Here is an 18,039-nt window from a genome sequence, read left to right on the forward strand (position 1 = left end):
AATAGGTTGTTATTATGGTAGTGAACACTGCCTGCAAAAATGTGTACGTGCGTACATACAAACGTAGAATGGAATAAAAAGATTTCGGAGACGGTAGTTTCATAGTCGAGTGGTACTTTTGCTCCCGGAGTACATAGAGCTCTCAAACTGGTTGCCCTAGTTTCAGCTGAATGTTTAATTCTAAAAAATAGTACTGCTCGGTTCTTGCCTTTCTTTATAAATCCGTATTCGTGTCTCGAGTACATGAGCAGAACACTTTTCCACTAAATAAATAAGTTTAATAAACCACCCAACGAACACAAAAATATTAACCACATATATATATATACAACGCAGTAGCGTATTCAACATAAAATTGAATTGAAGAATATAATATTAATAATGTGCGTTTCAATTCTATTGTATATTGTACATCATTCGAAACATGCGGTGAATTCCTCGGATTTTCTTTTTTAGACAATAGCTCTGTCGTTGTTTCACGTCATCGTTAATTAGATTATTGTTAACAGTACGCGTGAATACATTACCTACCATTGTTTCTCTTGAGCAATAACAACTGTATGGGCTTCATAATAATTATCAAATTTTTATTTCGTTTCACACATGCGAGTCATAAATTAAACATTATGCAAATAAATTAACCAAAGTGTGAACATTACGACTAACCGATAACCACGATTGAACATCATGGGTAAATACTTTTGACAAACCGAGAATAAGAAATTGATACGATGACAAGATCCGCGTCAGTTTGGTGGTTTTACTATCGTGCGTACACCTCAACAACAAAGTTGATTCCATGACCCCTCTGGCTCTTGAACCTGAGCGACACGTTGGAGTGTCCTGGACCACCCGCGGTCAAACTGGCGTGTGCACCGTTGCCGTTGGTCTTCTGATCGAGAGCTTGAACTAATGTGATCTGCTCGTTTCCTGATACGTAGAAGGTTTTCTCTTCAACGACCACTTGCATCCAGGAAGACTTCTTGATGATGTTTTGCCTCAGCACAAGCCTGTCACCAGGTACTCGGTATCCAACGGCCAGGTGATTAGATTGGTTATTCGCGGCTTTGTAGTCAGCCGAGGAGTTCACTTCGGCAGTTATCGCAATAATGAATGTTACTATCAAGAAAACTGCCACTTTTTGAGCCGACATGGTGAACTTTTTTTGTATATTCCGTACAAATTCTGAATTTACACTTGGTTCGTTTGTCGAGTTATGATACTCCACCTGCTGCTCTGTGACTTATATATTCGTCGCAAACGTCTTATCAGTACTCTTATCGTGACACGTTTGTGAAGGTTTACTGACATGTTCTGGAAAGATTTATTCTAGGAATATGTGTTTGTAGATGATGTTTCCACCTTGAATAATATCTCGATACCATCGACCGATTATCAGTCATGATAAATAAATTGTTTACAACAAGGTACTGCAATTTACTTTTCAGGGAATAAGTGTAAGTATCTGATTTAAATGCTTTCGTTCATGGCATGAAAATTTCCACTAACCAGTGTGCACACGTTTGAAGAAAATTCCTGAATAAGAAACTTTAGGTTCTTGCCTTTCTTTATACTATAAATCCGTATTCGTGTCTCGAGTACTTGAGCAGAACACTTCTCCACTAAGTAATTCCATTGTACATTGTACATCATTCGGAACATGTCGTTTTCAATTTTATTCGTTTAAATTATTTTCGTAAAAGGCTTTTTGTACACTATCAAGAACAAACTAATGAAGTTGTATGTATGCTGGACTTGTTTAATATCTACATGTATCGCAAGACTGTATAATTTGACTTGTTATAACGTCTCTTTCAAACCCAATGTATTAAAACGTAACGCGATACACCTACCCTTTGAGAAATCCAACCAAAAGATATTACCCAATCGTGTTTCTAATATGCATAAACGTGGATTACTTGGTCAGAGTGTAGTTCGTACTGGTTAACGAGGTGACCGCATATGATAACAGACTCTACCTAGACATAATATTCGATGATACTTGACAACTTGTATCTCAAAAACCATTGTTATGAATCACTTGAAAACTTTCAACTGAATATTCAATGACAGAACATCTGTGTAAAACCCTAACTGAAGAATACGTATACTCGTATTTATATTTCAAATTATCGTTCGGATCACTCACGATGCAAGATTAATGACAGGATACGGTTATCGAGTAACGTACATTGCAGTTAAGAGTTTTTACCACGAAGTTCTTTTAAATCGATGTATACAACTCATCAGAACTGCACTCTCAGCTCTCGTATGGATGAACCTTTAACTTCATCAGGTTTTACAGTAGGTTTGTTCGAGTCGCATCGGGGCATCAAACAGAAAACGCAAGTCAGTTGGCCAATCCATTAAAACCATTTCATTGGAGATTTGCTGCGTAATGTCTATAACCACTGCCTGACTTGCATTACATCGGTAATATTTCAGGTAGCATACGCCAAACAGTTGTTCGTTTCTTTTTCGACATTTATTCCCCATCGGGCATCACCTCCGGAGAAAAAGTTGCTCGTCGCCTCATCCCTTTCGTATTTTAATTCAATCTAAGCAGCGAGCGAAAAGAGGAGAACGGAAGTCATTCTCCCCTTCTTTTACCAGCGTTCCCGTCCCGTTAATATCCCGTGTTCACGGGAATTTCGGTAATCGGAGGAACTCGTCGTGTTTTTTGACAAGCGGCGTGTCTAAAATGCGGGAATCGTAACTACGGCTTTCCGTTTAAAATTGCCCGATAATAGCCGTTGCGGTTTTGAATTGACGACCAGCTCTTTTGTGGCTGCGCCAGGGAATACGCTCGTGCAAACACGCTTTCATTCGTTCGTACGTTCGTTCGTTCGTTCGTTCTCGCCCGATCCTGTCATCGCATTGTCTGCTCGGACGTTGTTTCGAGCGCTGGGTTTGCTCGTGTGTCTCGCAATTTTACAAGCAATAATGAAACAGCGCGCGGGACAGGTTTATAACCTCGCGCGGTAGTCCTCAGACTTTCGCGGTACAGCCAACCGAGAACAGTGGTCAAGTGTTACTGTTGCCGTAGGAGCGACATGGATACTCGATTTACTTACGAAAACTGAATACACGAAAAATAGTTTCATTCAAGTTTCGTTCAACGTTACATTCACTTTACATTATCCACTTACGTTCCGTTATCCAAACATAATTTAGTATTTTATAGGTGTGGTATATTCGACAATTTGACGTTATATAATAGACTTACATATGGTCGTTAAGAGTAACAGAGATGTCTTATCTTCAGTACGTACCTAAGTTCTGAATTTATCGAGATTCAAAGGGAAATCCAATGACCCGTATTTAACGTGACATAAGTACCTAGCTACGCTCGTGTGCACCGAGAAGTTGTACGGTCTGCCAACTGATTGTCGATCGATATGAACGCAAAAAGATCAAGGGAACCTAGAATAGAACTGTAATGTCGTGAAAGCACTTATAGGAACGTCTATACACTAGGCGTCAAAGTTGTACAGACTTCCTTATGAACACTGCTATTTTTGTTCGTTCATCGATGAAATAATAGACGATACTATTAGTTCCAGAAAGAAGAATATCCCGTAATTCCATTGTACTTTTTCACTGTCTGAATATATTGTCGTCAGCACCGAATTCTGTTTGTGATAACTAACTTCCACACTATGCACTATCGATCGCTTCGGGTCTAAATTACAACAAACCCACAGTGTATTATATTTTAACAATATTAACTTATTCCAAAAGACTCGCTCTGTTCGTGGATTAGCAGTATGCGAAATGAGACGATGTAATAGATTGCCCGCAGTGGACTACGCAAACAACAAAATACACATTTCTGGCTCAAGCTTGCCAGTAGAATACCTTCTTCCTAATAGCCAGAGCAACATCGAGATGAAATTTCACCAGGCTAATGTTTAAGCTGATTAACAAGGTTCGTAGCTATTTATGAAGCAGATGTCCCGCTGACCCTTAGATGCCTAGCGCCATTAAAGAACAATCCGTAAAGAAGAAAACTGTATTTCCCTCCGGAGCGAGGGCGCGTTTTGAGACGGGGTCGGGAGCTGCAGACAAACTAGGCACTCGAGAGCCCCGTGGCGCTAGTGGAACGGGGATAGAATAAGTAGGTTAACGAAATGGTCGTTCGCAAGCTTGAGATACCACCACCAATTTCAGTGGCCCTCAACTCGATTCGAAGTTTCGCCTCGCCGGTAGGATCTCCCCATAGTAGAATGCACCGCGAAGCGACAACAATTTTCCAGTCGGTTGTTCCTCTCCGTGCCGCCACGCATGCATGCACAAAATGTACTTTGTACGTAAGCCTCGGAAACGGAAGATCTCAACCTCTTAGGAGCGTCTACGAGCCACGCCGGGATTCCGCCTCACAAGAGCGGGGGGAAGGGAAAACGGAAATGAACGAAAGGAAGAATTATCTAGGACTGCTGGAGGAGGAAAGGGATCCGCTTGATTAGCGCGTACAAGAAAGACATTCCACTAGTGAATTACTGGGATTTTTTTTAGACAACAGCCCTGTCGTCATTTCACGTCATCGTTAATTAGATTATTGTTAACAGCACCCGTGAATACATAACCTACCCTTGTTTCCTTGGATCGTACTTTCTTTATAAGTAATCAGGTATAGAGCAATAACAACTGTATGGGCTTCATAATAATTATCAAACTTTTATTTCGTTTCACACATGCGAGTCATAAATTAAACATTATGAAAATGAATTGACCAAAGTGTGATCATTCCGACTAACCAATAACCACAATTGAACATCATGTGTAAATTCCTTTGACAAACTGAAAATAGTAAATTGATACGATGGCAGGATCCGCGTCAGTTAGGTGGTTTTACTATCGTGCGTATAGCTCAACAACAAAGTTGATTCCATGACCCCTCTGGCTCTTGAACCTGATCGAAACGTTGGTGTTTCCTGGACCACCCGCGGTCAAACTGGCGTATGCACCGTTGCCGTTGGTCTTCTGATCGAGAGCTTTAACTAATGTGATCCGCTCGTATCTTGTAGTGTTGAAGGTTTTCTCTTCAATGACCACTTGCATCCAGGAAGACGTCTTAATGACGTTTTGCCTTAGCACAAGCCTGTCACCAGGTAGTCGGGTTCCAACGGACAGGTGATGAGATAGGTTGCCGCTGTTATTCGCGGCTTTGTAGTAAGCCGAGGAGTTCACTTCGGTAGTTATCACAGCAATGAATGCTATCGCCAAGAAAACTGCCACCTTTTGCGCCGACATGGTGAATTTTTTTTGTATATTCCGTACAAATTCTGAATTTACACTTGGTTTACTTCTCGAGTTATAATACTGCACCTGCTGTTCTGTGACTTATATAGTCGTCGCGAACGTCTTATCAATTCTCTTATCGTGATACGTTTGTAAAGGTCTACTGACTTGTTCTGGAAAGATTTATTCTAGGAATATGTACTTGTAGATGATGTTTCCACCTTGAGTGATTACTCGATACCATCGATCGATTATCATTCATGATAAAGAAATTGTTTTCAACAAGATACTGCAATTTACTTTTCATGGAATAAGTGTAAGTATCTGATTTAAGTGCTTTCATTCACGGCATGAAAATCTCTACTATCTAGTGTGCACATGTTTAAAGAAAATTTCTGAATAAAAAGATGAGTAATGCTTCTGTCTGTCATTGTTATCCTTTCACATGTAAATGGAAGTTCTGACTCATTTCCAGAAACGTAATTAAACACACATATGTTCGCTATCGTACGCAAACAGATTTATCACCATAGTATTTCTGTAGGTTAAGGCATATCGTGGATATACATATTTCTCAGTTACTATTGGGTAGTTCTTTCATCGAAAGCTTAACAAATTTTATTATTGAATGAATTTTGAATATAACAATGACTTTCCAGATATAAACAATAACATAATCGTTATAATCAGCGATAAACCGTGTGTAAGGTGTTTGGCCCCAATCTCGTAATAGACTACGATCTCTATAATTCATGAGCGACCCAACTCTATCTAATACTGCATCCTGCTGTGTGTACTCTGTTCGTCGCACGCACACGCATATATATATATATATATATATATATACACACACACACACACACACCCGCAGATTCTATGCACTTTCAATAGGTTACGTCCGCAAACTCCTGATACGAAGCCTTTGAAAACTTCTAGGTAACGTGCGACCGAGTAATTTATCTTATATACATCTAAATTACTGCGAAAGTAACACAAGTAGCTAATTATGTTTGAGAAATATAACCGTGAGCTCATTTAAAGACTTCACGATAAAAGGTATGTTTACTTATTCTTTAAAAAGATGTTTACTTTCATTAAAATTTTGTACATACAAACTCAGTGGATCTGGTTTCCAAATTAATATTTACATATCGATTGACGTTATCTGTACTCAGTTGTTGCGATCCAAATCGCTATTCTATTTGCTTCCTTTTGGTCGTAACATAACTGATCCCAAGGTTCCGTACTTAACGCCTTATATTACGAGCTATCCTGATTGCATGAAATGAAACTACTTCGTCAAAGTCGTTGTAGATTGTTTGTTCAGATGCTTGTTAACCGTACGAACATCCAACATGTTACCTAGTGTATGCATTTAGTTCCCGCATTCACCTGGACTATTAAGTGAATTCCTAAATACGCGGTGATAAATTATCGGTCGTAACAACCACAAACTGCTGTCGTAGCGTTTACGCTACGTAAAATTTACAATATAATCATACCAACCTCAGGAGTTTTTATCACATAATTTTTTAATTTTTCTTTTAATACATAAGGTAACAGTATTAATCTAATGCAATGCATGTTTCCTTATGCTGAATAGTTTAGTCATTTCATCAATTACATTAGTGGATGTGTTTCCTTAGAAGTCTGTACATCATCAGATTTCTAAATACAGGCGTGCATATTGTACGAGCACTACCATGAAAGTCTTACATCCGTATGCTACTACCAACGCGTCGTGCATTCACGCATACAGGGAACAAACACTCAGGCAACGCGTGTGACTTTACCGATCAAGGCACGACCTGCAGGATGCGAATACGTTCGCATTATTCATTCGTTGGACGAACCCCCTAGCTATGAGACTACTCAATCTCGAGCACCTGTCTCAAGCATGCCGGACAGAAGATATCGGAAGCATGATGCTTTTACCATTAATTATCTGCTTGTGTAGTTCGGAAATCCGAGGCCAGGACTCGATTTCAACCATCTTAACGAGCTATCCACCGGATTCTATACGGTAATGTCGAGCCAAGGGTGAATCCGCTTTCCTAGACGCTCGAATTATCTGCCTATAGACGTAAACCCCATGGATTATAACAAAATTACCGTGGATCATTTGACAATACTCAGTGCTACGTCAAATAATTAATACGATTTAGTAATATTCAATTGGATTATAATAAGAAACAATAATCCAGATGCCGTTCGAGTCTTCGATAAAACGAAATAGCAAGAAATTTCGGTTGAACAACATTAATTATATATTGATTCCCGGCTAGACTAGCGGAAAAATCGCAAGGGGTATGAGGGCAAAGAAGGGACGAGGGAGTAATGAGCGTTGAGGTCACCCGTTAGGACAATTAGGGGAACAGAAAAGTTCCATTGCAGTTTTGTAGCTTCCTGACCGCCCCTATAAAAGTCGGAAATGACAGCTACTAGTTTTTTCCATTACTCGGAGCCATCCACATCTTCTCGGAAATTAACATACTATACTAAACTTGTGCCGGCGCAAGAAATTTCTGTCGAAACGTCCGAAAAAGTAACTGGTGAAACGGTTATTTTTATCGACTATCCTCACAGAATTGATATAACGGATACTTACGTACAAAGTGTTTAATGCATTAAAAAAGATAGCAGCCAGAAGGCTGCGTCCGTTCCTCGAAAGATATCACATGCAAGATTAGTTTAATCTGACATCGATTTCTGAACAATCGAACCATATAACGAAATAGTAGATCAAATTCTTGGATTTCTATCAAGCTTTATGAACGATTATTCGCGGAAACGATTCTTGAAAATTATTGGTGTACGCTGCTAATTAAGCAAGCACAGTTGCCTGGAAATATGTTTACCTCAAATCGAAACAGCATCTCATGAATATCTTGTGTTTATCGACGACACAGCACGAAGAGAACCTCCACCGCGTTGAGCAGCGATAGTTTTGGTTTATGGAGTTCCGATCGTCCCTGCAGAATTGAATATAACAGTACCACCCGTGCATTAGAACACTCACGATAATGTTAAATAATTACACACATCACCCGTAATCCAGACATTCTAAACATTCGATCGACTCGCCCGTATTATTACGTTCGGTCGTTATAATTTATCGGGTTTCAGTTGTGTCATTAGTTCCCATATTAACATTAAGGTTTCTTCCCGTGTCCTCCTTTTAAGATCATACGTATTCATGTACAGCTCAAGGAAAATAGGACAATAACAAAATATTCGAGTAATGGTTATTTTAACCAGAGATAACCCAGTCACGTTTTTTCCCTATTGATGACGACACTTCGGAGCCCACCCTATGCTCGCCGCGATAAAAGCGAAGAATGATGGTACGCCACGAAAAGAGCCCGTAGAATCAAAATTCTCGATCGGTTGGTAGCCCGCGAACGCGCTGCCGCAAGTTCCCAGGCTTAATCCTCAGAAAGCTCAGGCTCGCAACGACGCCGATGCGCTTTCAGGAGGGGCGACGTGTGCGGCCGTAAAGTCGTCGAACGACGTCGCCCGGTGGCCCTTTCCCTGCGCGGGTAATCCTCGTCGATTGGCGCGGTGCAATAATTCGTCTGGTATCGGCCTCTACGGGGTGCACCGGGAGGGGTGTTAAACGACCGATATTTTCGTTTTTTTTGTTCTCTCCGCGAGAAACGCCAGTCTCGATTTGTTGCATACCTCACTTGTCGTGCATCGTATCTCGGCAGCCATCGTACAACCGTCGCTGCGCCGCCCCGAACACAGTCTCTTTATGCGCACCGGCACCTTTATGCATCGTTAAAAACATGCAGCCGCGCCGCAGCAGTAGTAAAACAGGCAGTAAATCGATGTATCGTTTTGCGACGACGATGCCCAGACACGGTAAGGGGGCTTTGAAACAGGAATACGAAAAGCAAGAAAAAAAGCCGGTCAAATCAAACGATCAATGAATCTTGCGAGATAAAGATTTTCGAAAATTAGTAGATCGAACGTAATTAACGTCCATCTGTCGTTCATATTTTAAAACGATACATCAAAAAGATGATACAAATGATTCGTTTATTATACGACGTTACGTTCACTGCAATTAATACGGCAAACAAAACTTTTCACTCGGTTAGAAGAACATTGACGTAACGAAGGAAAAGATTCTCTCTGCAAGGACAGCTAGACACCAACAACCCAATTAAGATCCTGCCCGTCGCTAATCCTCCTACGAAATTATCGTCGTCCATTCTTCCGGAAGACATAGCAGAGACGGGCAAGAAACGGGGAGACAAACACGGAATAGCCATGAACGGGGGCGGGTCGGAAGGTACTGCGAGGTAGCGTAAACAATTCCCAGCACAATTAGGAAACGTTTGTCCGTCTGTGTTTATCGAAGGATCCGTAACTAGCTTAGGTAACACCTATCCATTTGCTACCAGACAACCGAGGCTTCCGATCGTTCATGCGAACAATCCAGGGACGCGTTATTGTTATCCCGCGAAAAGAAACATTCTCGTGAGATCCGGATAGATGAACCATTTCACTGTCGATGTTTGATCACCCCCCACCCCCCTCCTAACCCCCCTCGACGTTGCTTTTACTCGAGTATCATTAACAATCTATTATCAACCGACGCGTTATCGTTGCGAAAAAAAATACATCACACGATGAGTCAGCCTTATCTCTGATCTGTTTCCTGGTGCAAGAAATTTCACGTATCCGTGAACGTTAACCGGACACGGAGCTAATAGAGTCAACATATGGGCGAGGAGCGTTGGGTTTGATGGATTAACAGCATATACACGTCCTTCAACGTGAACAGAAATTGGATTTGGATCACTTGCGGCTAAACGGTCCGTTGTAGGTACGAAAACCGGGATATTTCACCGTTCTCCGTGATCGGCGAAGAACAGAATCATCTGTTCCGAACAGGCTGCTCAGCAGATTATATGATTACAAGTTATGTCAGCGAAAATGAAGTTATTGGTGCACAGAGCACAGAAGCATACGCCATGGAAGAACATGCCCTGACGTACGCTAATGTGATATTGAATAACCGTTACCGTGTCGGTGCGAACCGATGCGAGCCTCCGAAGGCGTTCACGCACACATTCGAGTCCATCGTTCCTCGAAAACTCCATTAATGTACGAAAAATGATAATGTACGAAAACGATATCCTTCAGATAATCCGACACGCCTTGTTGATTATAGATATCAATACATACGAGAAACATCAAGATATTGTTCGCGATCAAATCTGGATAATTCCATTAATAATTCAGTGTACATTGTTATCGTACATTAAATCCGACGTGTTTAAAATACGTATACGTAATATAATATTGACGATAAAAGTGCATCGATACGAGCCGTAAATGAACTTCACAAACGTAATATTCTTTATCGTGATTATTGAATTTAACTCGGATTTGCACACAAATGGAGATATTACAACGATAAACAAGAAGAATTGATTTAAAACCACGCTTTTATGCAATTTTTGTCCATGCTTTGCTTATTTGCTTTTCATGAAGATTTGTATCCCCCGGTGTGAAAGATAAATTGCGATGTTAATTTGACTACGAACTGTTTTTTTCCCCCTGAAAAGGAACCAACTCTCCTTCAACCTCGCGACTAACACGAGTTTCGCATGTAGCGGAACCGTAACTCTTTTAACGTTTCATGGGAAATATCTGTCGTTATATTAATTTCTTCCCTTGTCGCAAACACACATTTCTTCCCAGTTCTTTTTGTGTCGCGGTATAAATGAGAATAGTTTTCAAAGAGCCAGGCGGTAGTTTATTTCCGTGGCATTGTACAAAGGGTGTGCTCGTTTCCAATAGATGTACGTGAATACATGAGGGTCGACATGCGGGTAATCGTTCCTACGTTTTCGTTTCCCTGTAGATACAAATTTTTGAGAAAATCCTCGCTGTCCGCCTGACTCGCTTTATAATCTGCAGACGTTGTAACGGACCACCATTATGTCCGGAGGAAAAAAAAATAGTTAATGGCAGCAAAAAATTTGCGAACCAAGTGAGACAGGAAGGAACTATGGAGGAAGAAATCTACTCTTTACTTTCTTTCCACTGTACGGGTTTCCACATTGACAATTTCTTTGTAATTGATGATGTTTAATCTTTGATTACTCAGTTCCTCCTGTAATTATATAACTGTCTTAAGATATACAATACAATCATCACAAGTAATTTTCCGTAATCAATTGATAATCATTACGTTGTCCAGACTTTTTTTACGATAACAGTGGTACTGTAATTAATACATGTTGCGACGTAATTTCACGATTATACCGAAGCTTGATATGAGAATATAATTTTTTGTACTGGGTGTTTGTTAACAAATACCAAGTTGTTAATGTATACATTGAAGAAGGATAGCTTAGGATTTCCCTGAAATATGGATAACGTAAATGTACGAGGAGACTCGAACAGAGGACTGGTCACATAATCCCTCGGTAGCAAACTTGTCGCATTATCCGTTGCATCACGTTCGGCAACTAAGCGTGAGTTTACAGCTAAGGGACATTAGGTACGAGGACACTAACAAGTAAGATAGTTGACAACAGGCACGAGCCACCTGAGGAACGAAAGAGGACAAGTTGACTTGATATATCTACTGAGAAATGTATAAGATAAATTAGGCACTACAAACGCTTCTAATAATTATAGATAATTACAAAGTACAATCGACAAGAGTGTAACTTTTTATCAAATGAATAAGTAAGCTGAAAATGTACGGTAAAATTTTATCGTACAAGGCTGTTTTCGAGAGAAACAGGTGAAAATTTCCATTTCTGCTTACTGCATGCTGGAATGCATGTGTATCATGTACATTTGTAAACACAATTTGTCCGAAAATAAATCTTTATACGAAAAAATTTTATTCTAAACTTTCGACTTGCTTTTCCATCAAAAATCCAATGGTAGAATTGTACAAATGATTGCAATGAAAATAGTTACCTCCATTTCACTCCTGTTGAAATTAGGCTATTGCTTGAGTCACATGATTGATATACAAACAGGACCGTCGACAAATGTTTTACTATCGTTTAATTCATACTTTTACTTTCAAATTACATCCGACTACTACTTCCACATTGTAGCAATGAGAGGCAGATACATCATGTCCTATCAGAGGAAGCCATCAATGGCGTAACCGGGAAGCCGTCCAAAGTTCTCTAACGATGATGTATCGAGGTAGTACGAGACCCCTAACTTGTGGCCATTCCGATACACCGTAAGTTACTAGTTCTTTCTGACTTTCTCCTTCGTTCTCTTTTATCCTTTCTTTCGCCACCCTTACGGGTAGAAGCATTACGTCTCCTGGTATCCTTAAAGATGCCATCGATGATGACCGTGGCAGATAATCTGTTATAACTCGCCGGCTTGAGAAACGTATCTGCTGTCTAACATTTGGTAAAAAAGTAACGTGTGCCGTTACTTTGATCTAAACGTGGACGTGAATTATTTCAGTCGAATTGTGCAACACCATCAATTTTCGTTTGTTAATGTAGGTATCTACGTATACAGGCGATCTAGTCTGTATACTACTCCTCAATGTGACTACTTACGAAAAAATTGAATATTTATTTAGTACTATTACACATGCAATTGAAAATACATACTTTTTCGTTGATTTCAGTTAGAAGAAAGTTTTGGACTTCATAATTGGCTCGTTCCTAAGTTTAATGGTAATATGACTTTAGTCTTGAATCATTAGATAAGCTGAGTCTAAATGATATATGTATTCAGTGAGATGGGAATTTGGATAGCTTAAGAAAAGGGGCTTGGAAACTTATTGTTTTAAACTGCGGTAACTTTTTAAAAGCGTACGTTGGCGGGTTCAACAAGAAACTGTCATTGTAGTTTTAGTTACCAAAGTCAGCAAGCGACGAAAATCACTTCGTGACACCTTTGTATTCTTTTATATTTTCGCTCACAGTTCTGAACAACGTTATAATTATTATCGTTACTATTATCGTCTTTATTACGTGTCAGTGAAATATACGTATACACATAATAAGCAAAATGGAAATAAAGAAAAATAAAATAATGAGTGCGTAAAAGTTCATAGGCTGTTTGAACCTAATCTCGGATTTACTAACATATATGTATATAGTGGCATTACTGCATTACTTTCCTAGAACTTCCTGAGATGTTTTTTATATTGGTAATGTAGAAATCTACGTCTCTACATCTTTCTAAATCATTTATGTATTTCATAAGAAAAAGTAGTTTAGAGATATAAGTTATTAAGTAATTAAACAACAATATGTGACAATATTTACAAAAACGATGTGTTTAAACACAAAAGAAATCAGAAAATTGTTGCACGCAAATTAAAAGTAATTACTTTAAGCTAACTTTCTATATTTTATACCTTGCAAATGTTTTATAAACTGTATAAACATTAATATTTAATATTATGACCTATAAATGTGCCGAATTTGTAAGTACACATTACATTTAATTTGAAGTTGGCGCGAAATAGAACTTTGAAATAAATACTGCGCGTGCGCAGAACGAGTAGTTTGAAAGCAAACTGAAATGCTGCATAACGGTTTGAACGTGCGGGTGCGAATTCCAAATAATTACAAAACTAATATAAAGTATGTTTTATTTACCGTGAGTAATTTACGTAATCTGTTAATTATGTAATGTGTGTAGTGTGAAGTGTGAGTGATTAAAACCATGTGTGCAATCCTGTTAACCATCATACTCAGGTAAGAAACACTTATCCCAATACATTTAAGAAATACATATCAGCTTCCATAACTAATATTAAATCAAGTTAGGAATCTGATACGAGATTGAAACCATTTAAATAAATGCAATGAAAGACGAGAGAAAACATACATTTCTTCATTCATTGCTAAAAATAAAGCAATGCATCTTTTATTTACAATGTTTTTATTTTAAGATCTTAAGTGGATCAATCACTTAAGGATAGTTATACACATTGATTCTGTTTAATTACTTTAAGAAAAAAATAAATACAAGATTATCAGAAAAGATTATTTGCTTCTATATGTGCTTGCAATAAGATTATTTCCATACAAATTGATTTACTACAATTTGTTTTACTCTTATTCATGATGCATGTACAATGATACATATGTATTATAAAAACAATTAGACTATATTTCTACTTTGGATGCTGTATAATATTATAATTAAGTTACATGGTATTCAACACTCTAAAATTGGAATGTTCCGTTAAATAATTATGGCATGTTTTCTAATTTCGTTTTTCGGAAGTGGCAGTATACAATAAATTATCACTTCAAAACAAAAAAATGTTGGAAAGTATAATATATAAAACTGTAATACACATATAAATATTACTAATTAAAAGCAGTGTAAAAGCAATTATGTTTTTTGTGTTTGATTGCTACACAAATTTGGGAATATTCTTGGTCAACTGTAACTTTCCTATTAAAATGCAAATTAATCAATTTTCATAGATTTGATCATATATTACACAAAATGATTAACTGATATGTGCAATGAATCCATAGAATATCTTAATATTCTTGTTCAACTGTAGCTTTCCTATTAAAATGTAAATTAACGTAGCTTTCACAAGTTTGAGAAAATATTATACAGAATTATTGACTGATATGTGCAATGAATCCATAGAATATCTTCTTTCTTGATGTGTAGTTTTCATCCATTGCTTATGCTCACACAAATAAGGGTATAGTGGTACTACTAGAACACTGATATCATCAACTGATGCCATTGGTAGAAACTTTTCATCTGTTTCTTCAGGATTTTCTGATTTACCTACCCAAACTCGACCAATTAATCTACCTCTTGCTGCTTGTACCAATTCTTGAGCACCCATTGTAAGCCTATAAAGAAAACATTCTTGTAATCTCTTTATCTTTAAAATAAATACTCCAAGTCCTAATAATAGATACCTGTATTCCAATGATGGTGCATCAGGAGCAAGAGTCTTTCTGAGTATATTAGCTGCTGTTTTATCTGATACAACATCCCAAAGTCCATCTGTGGCTACAATAATACAGTCACGTTCCGTCAGGTTGCAATTATTTAAATTTATCGACTGCACTTCAGGCTGTGATGATAGGAATGGTTTTATGTTAACACCTGTATTGGCTGCTTTTAAGCCATGGTCTCCAAAACCACGGGTCACCCCTATAGTGCCCATTACACGGCTCTAAACAAAAATTTCACATTAAATTTCTATACAAAGTATAACTAAAATATATAATGAGGGCAGTTACCCTTTTGCCATGTCCAGAGATAAGAGGTAATTTTAAATCAGAATGATTCAATATTTTGTACGCCCAGCCTGTCATATAAGGTTCCCTATATAAAATCGTGGAACCTAATTCCTTCTGTAAAGGTCGTTTTCGAAACTCCAATGGTGTGAAATGTCCTTTTAATAATTCATTACTTCTTAAGAATCCTAATGCTCTAACACGATTTGATTCTGAATCAGGAGTATGGTCTCTTGTTAATGCACGCTGACTTTCTCCCAATACAAGTACAGCTCTGTTCATTAGATTTTTGTTGAAAAATACTTTGATTGCTAGTATTTGTATTATGTATCTAAGAATTAGAATTTCTACCTTGAATCGCCAGCACCTGCAGCATATAATCTACCATTAAGGAATAAAATAGTGATAGCTGTGCAACCACCACCTCCACCTTGGGCTTGAGCTTCTACTGTTTGATCCATTTGTCTATATGCTAGTTCAACAGCACCAATGACTAAATCTCTTCCTTTTATGAGTTCATCTTCATCTTCATTTAGTAACATATTGCCAGGTATTGCCATTAACCTTTCCTATTAAGAATAATAAATATTGTGAAACATTATTCATAAAATCAATATACATATATGTGGGAGAGATTACAAATAATTTTTCATTACTCTTACAAGAATTATCCTGTGTAAGTGTAATCTTGCTGTTAATGCAACTTGATAACCAGCATGTCCATCAAACATAGAAAACATAATATAAGGTAATGTTATATTAACATCTGACAATTTAAGATCTCCTCTTGTAGCAGAAGCTTGATCTTCATTCCAAGTGCTTTTCCCAGCATTTATACATTCCGCATAGCCAGCACACCATGGTAATCGACTCAAATCTCTTGGAACTATTATTGGTCTTACTCTATGGTCAGCACTTACCTATTATACATAATGTATTTAATTGCTGCTGTAGATATATCACTGTAATAATTATCGCACTTCAAATTACATACTTGAGTTTCCTCTGTAGTTAGTCCAAGAAAACTAGGTCGACTATATGGTTTATTTTCTATTTCCGTGATAAAGTTTGAATTGATATAATCTGTTAAAGTATCAGTGTCTGAATCATTTGGATATTGTAGGCCAAGCTCACTTGCACCCACAGCATTTAATAATGCTGATTTAAATCTGTTCAGCATTTTTCTTAGTAGGGATAGACACAAAAATGATAACTGCAATAAATCAACTAAACAATTCGATTGTAACACATATCTTAATAGAAAAATAACACTTTTGGTAACAGCATTTTAATTACGCTTTATTTCACAGCAACGTATAAGTATGCATGTATATTTATGATAACAGTAATATCAAGAAACTACAGAATTCAAGCTATGGTTTGGTTATCTGTCATCTGTCAGTTAGAAAGCACAAAATTAATTTCGCACTAGAAAAGATATTCGTAGAATTCTGATAGCACTCCAATCAGAAGTACAATCATTACACACTAGATTGTTCATGAATCAGGAATTCCTTTAATTGGTAACATTTTGTTGACAAATCAATTGTCAACAAAGAAATAGGTTATACCACAGACGAGATATAGAATAGACCTAACATCTTATGGGACTTCGTGTTACAAGTTCTGAAATACCGATCGTGCAAAAAATCAGAGATTTTCTGCTGTACCACAGACGAGATATAAGAATAGACCTAACATCTTATGGGATTTGGTGTTCCACGAAAATCACGCTGATTCGAGCGCACTCTACATATAAGTTTCCGACTGTAGAAACGTAACTGTACTGCATATAGCGATACATACATTCATTATTGCCCCGGTTTCGCTGGCAAGGAAAAATGTTCTGCTTTTCTCGCCCGGCGTGAACAGCAGTTTGATACATATGTATACAATGTTGGCCCGGTATAAATGTATATATGCTATTATATTAATCTAACTATTACGAATACAAAAAATGTTTTATATAAAAGTTGTTTTATTTAATGGAGCAAACTTAATAGAATGTTTGCATTTTTTTATTGTTATTTATAGAGATTTTAATTTACTATCGGCAGTAGTTAGTTTCTGTAGTAACCTGTTGAACCAGACAACTATAATTAGTATAGGATTGTACAATATTTATGCAGTTATATTTAAGAGAATTCGATGAAATGAAGCTTATATCACCTGACGTATGTTTATTGGAATATACATATATACATATAAATTATAATGATATAAAAGTTTGAAATACAGTATGATGCGCTACGGTGCAATATGTCTATTCGATTCAATTGCTCCCTTGCGACTACAACATCATGCTATCTGCGTTCGGCGCAGTGCGCTAATACGCAAACCAACGAAATATCACTTGAAAAAGTTTTAAAGTTCCATTTTTATTCATACTTCCAGCAGCATTCACATTCCAATCAAAGAATTTACAGAATAAGGAAAAGGAATCGAAAGTAATTTTCAGTAGTTCCATACATCTTTATTTCGAATAATTTTCTAAAACATTCAAAGTACTAGACATTTTTACACTTTGAATCTCATATCGATTTCTAAAATAATCCTAGTT

At 37.6% G+C, this 18,039-nt stretch overlaps 3 protein-coding genes across 3 annotated transcripts; all 3 read right to left on the reverse strand.

Annotated features, from left to right (window-relative positions):
* Positions 1–514: 514 nt before the first annotated feature.
* LOC107185857 (probable salivary secreted peptide) lies at positions 515–1,201 on the reverse strand. The gene has a single exon (XM_015573630.1). The coding sequence runs from the start codon at positions 1,151–1,153 to the stop codon at positions 764–766; it is 390 nt and encodes a 129-aa protein (XP_015429116.1). The 5' UTR covers positions 1,154–1,201; the 3' UTR covers positions 515–763.
* Positions 1,202–4,666: 3,465 nt separating this feature from the next.
* On the reverse strand, positions 4,667–5,301 carry LOC107185846 (probable salivary secreted peptide). Its single transcript, XM_015573618.1, has one exon. It carries the CDS (start codon positions 5,251–5,253, stop codon positions 4,855–4,857), a length of 399 nt encoding a protein of 132 aa, XP_015429104.1. The 5' UTR covers positions 5,254–5,301; the 3' UTR covers positions 4,667–4,854.
* Positions 5,302–14,830: 9,529 nt separating this feature from the next.
* Positions 14,831–16,714, reverse strand: LOC107185880 (protein phosphatase 1H). Its single transcript, XM_015573653.1, has 6 exons — positions 16,474–16,714; positions 16,142–16,399; positions 15,831–16,048; positions 15,483–15,753; positions 15,156–15,415; positions 14,831–15,086 (listed from the first exon to the last, which is right to left on the reverse strand). The coding sequence occupies exons 1-6, from the start codon at positions 16,657–16,659 to the stop codon at positions 14,831–14,833; spliced, it is 1,449 nt and encodes a 482-aa protein (XP_015429139.1). The 5' UTR covers positions 16,660–16,714.
* Positions 16,715–18,039: the final 1,325 nt, after the last annotated feature.

Source organism: Dufourea novaeangliae, unplaced genomic scaffold, assembly GCF_001272555.1.
Source record: "Dufourea novaeangliae isolate 0120121106 unplaced genomic scaffold, ASM127255v1 scaffold56, whole genome shotgun sequence".
In the NCBI taxonomy this organism is placed as follows: Eukaryota; Metazoa; Arthropoda; class Insecta; order Hymenoptera; family Halictidae; genus Dufourea; species Dufourea novaeangliae.

What these genes read in the sequence shown, in the direction of transcription:
- LOC107185857 (XM_015573630.1), bottom strand. Translation starts at nt 1,153, where the DNA reads ATGTCGGCTCAAAAAGTGGCAGTTTTCTTGATAGTAACATTCATTATT.
- LOC107185846 (XM_015573618.1), bottom strand. Translation starts at nt 5,253, where the DNA reads ATGTCGGCGCAAAAGGTGGCAGTTTTCTTGGCGATAGCATTCATTGCT.
- LOC107185880 (XM_015573653.1), bottom strand. Translation starts at nt 16,659, where the DNA reads ATGCTGAACAGATTTAAATCAGCATTATTAAATGCTGTGGGTGCAAGT. An exon ending in GCAGGTGCTGGCGATTCAAG is followed by an intron (nt 15,754 to 15,830) that starts GTAGAAATTCTA and finishes TCTAATGAACAG; the next exon opens with AGCTGTACTTGTATTGGGAG. An exon ending in GCACCATCATTGGAATACAG is followed by an intron (nt 15,087 to 15,155) that starts GTATCTATTATT and finishes TTTTCTTTATAG; the next exon opens with GCTTACAATGGGTGCTCAAG.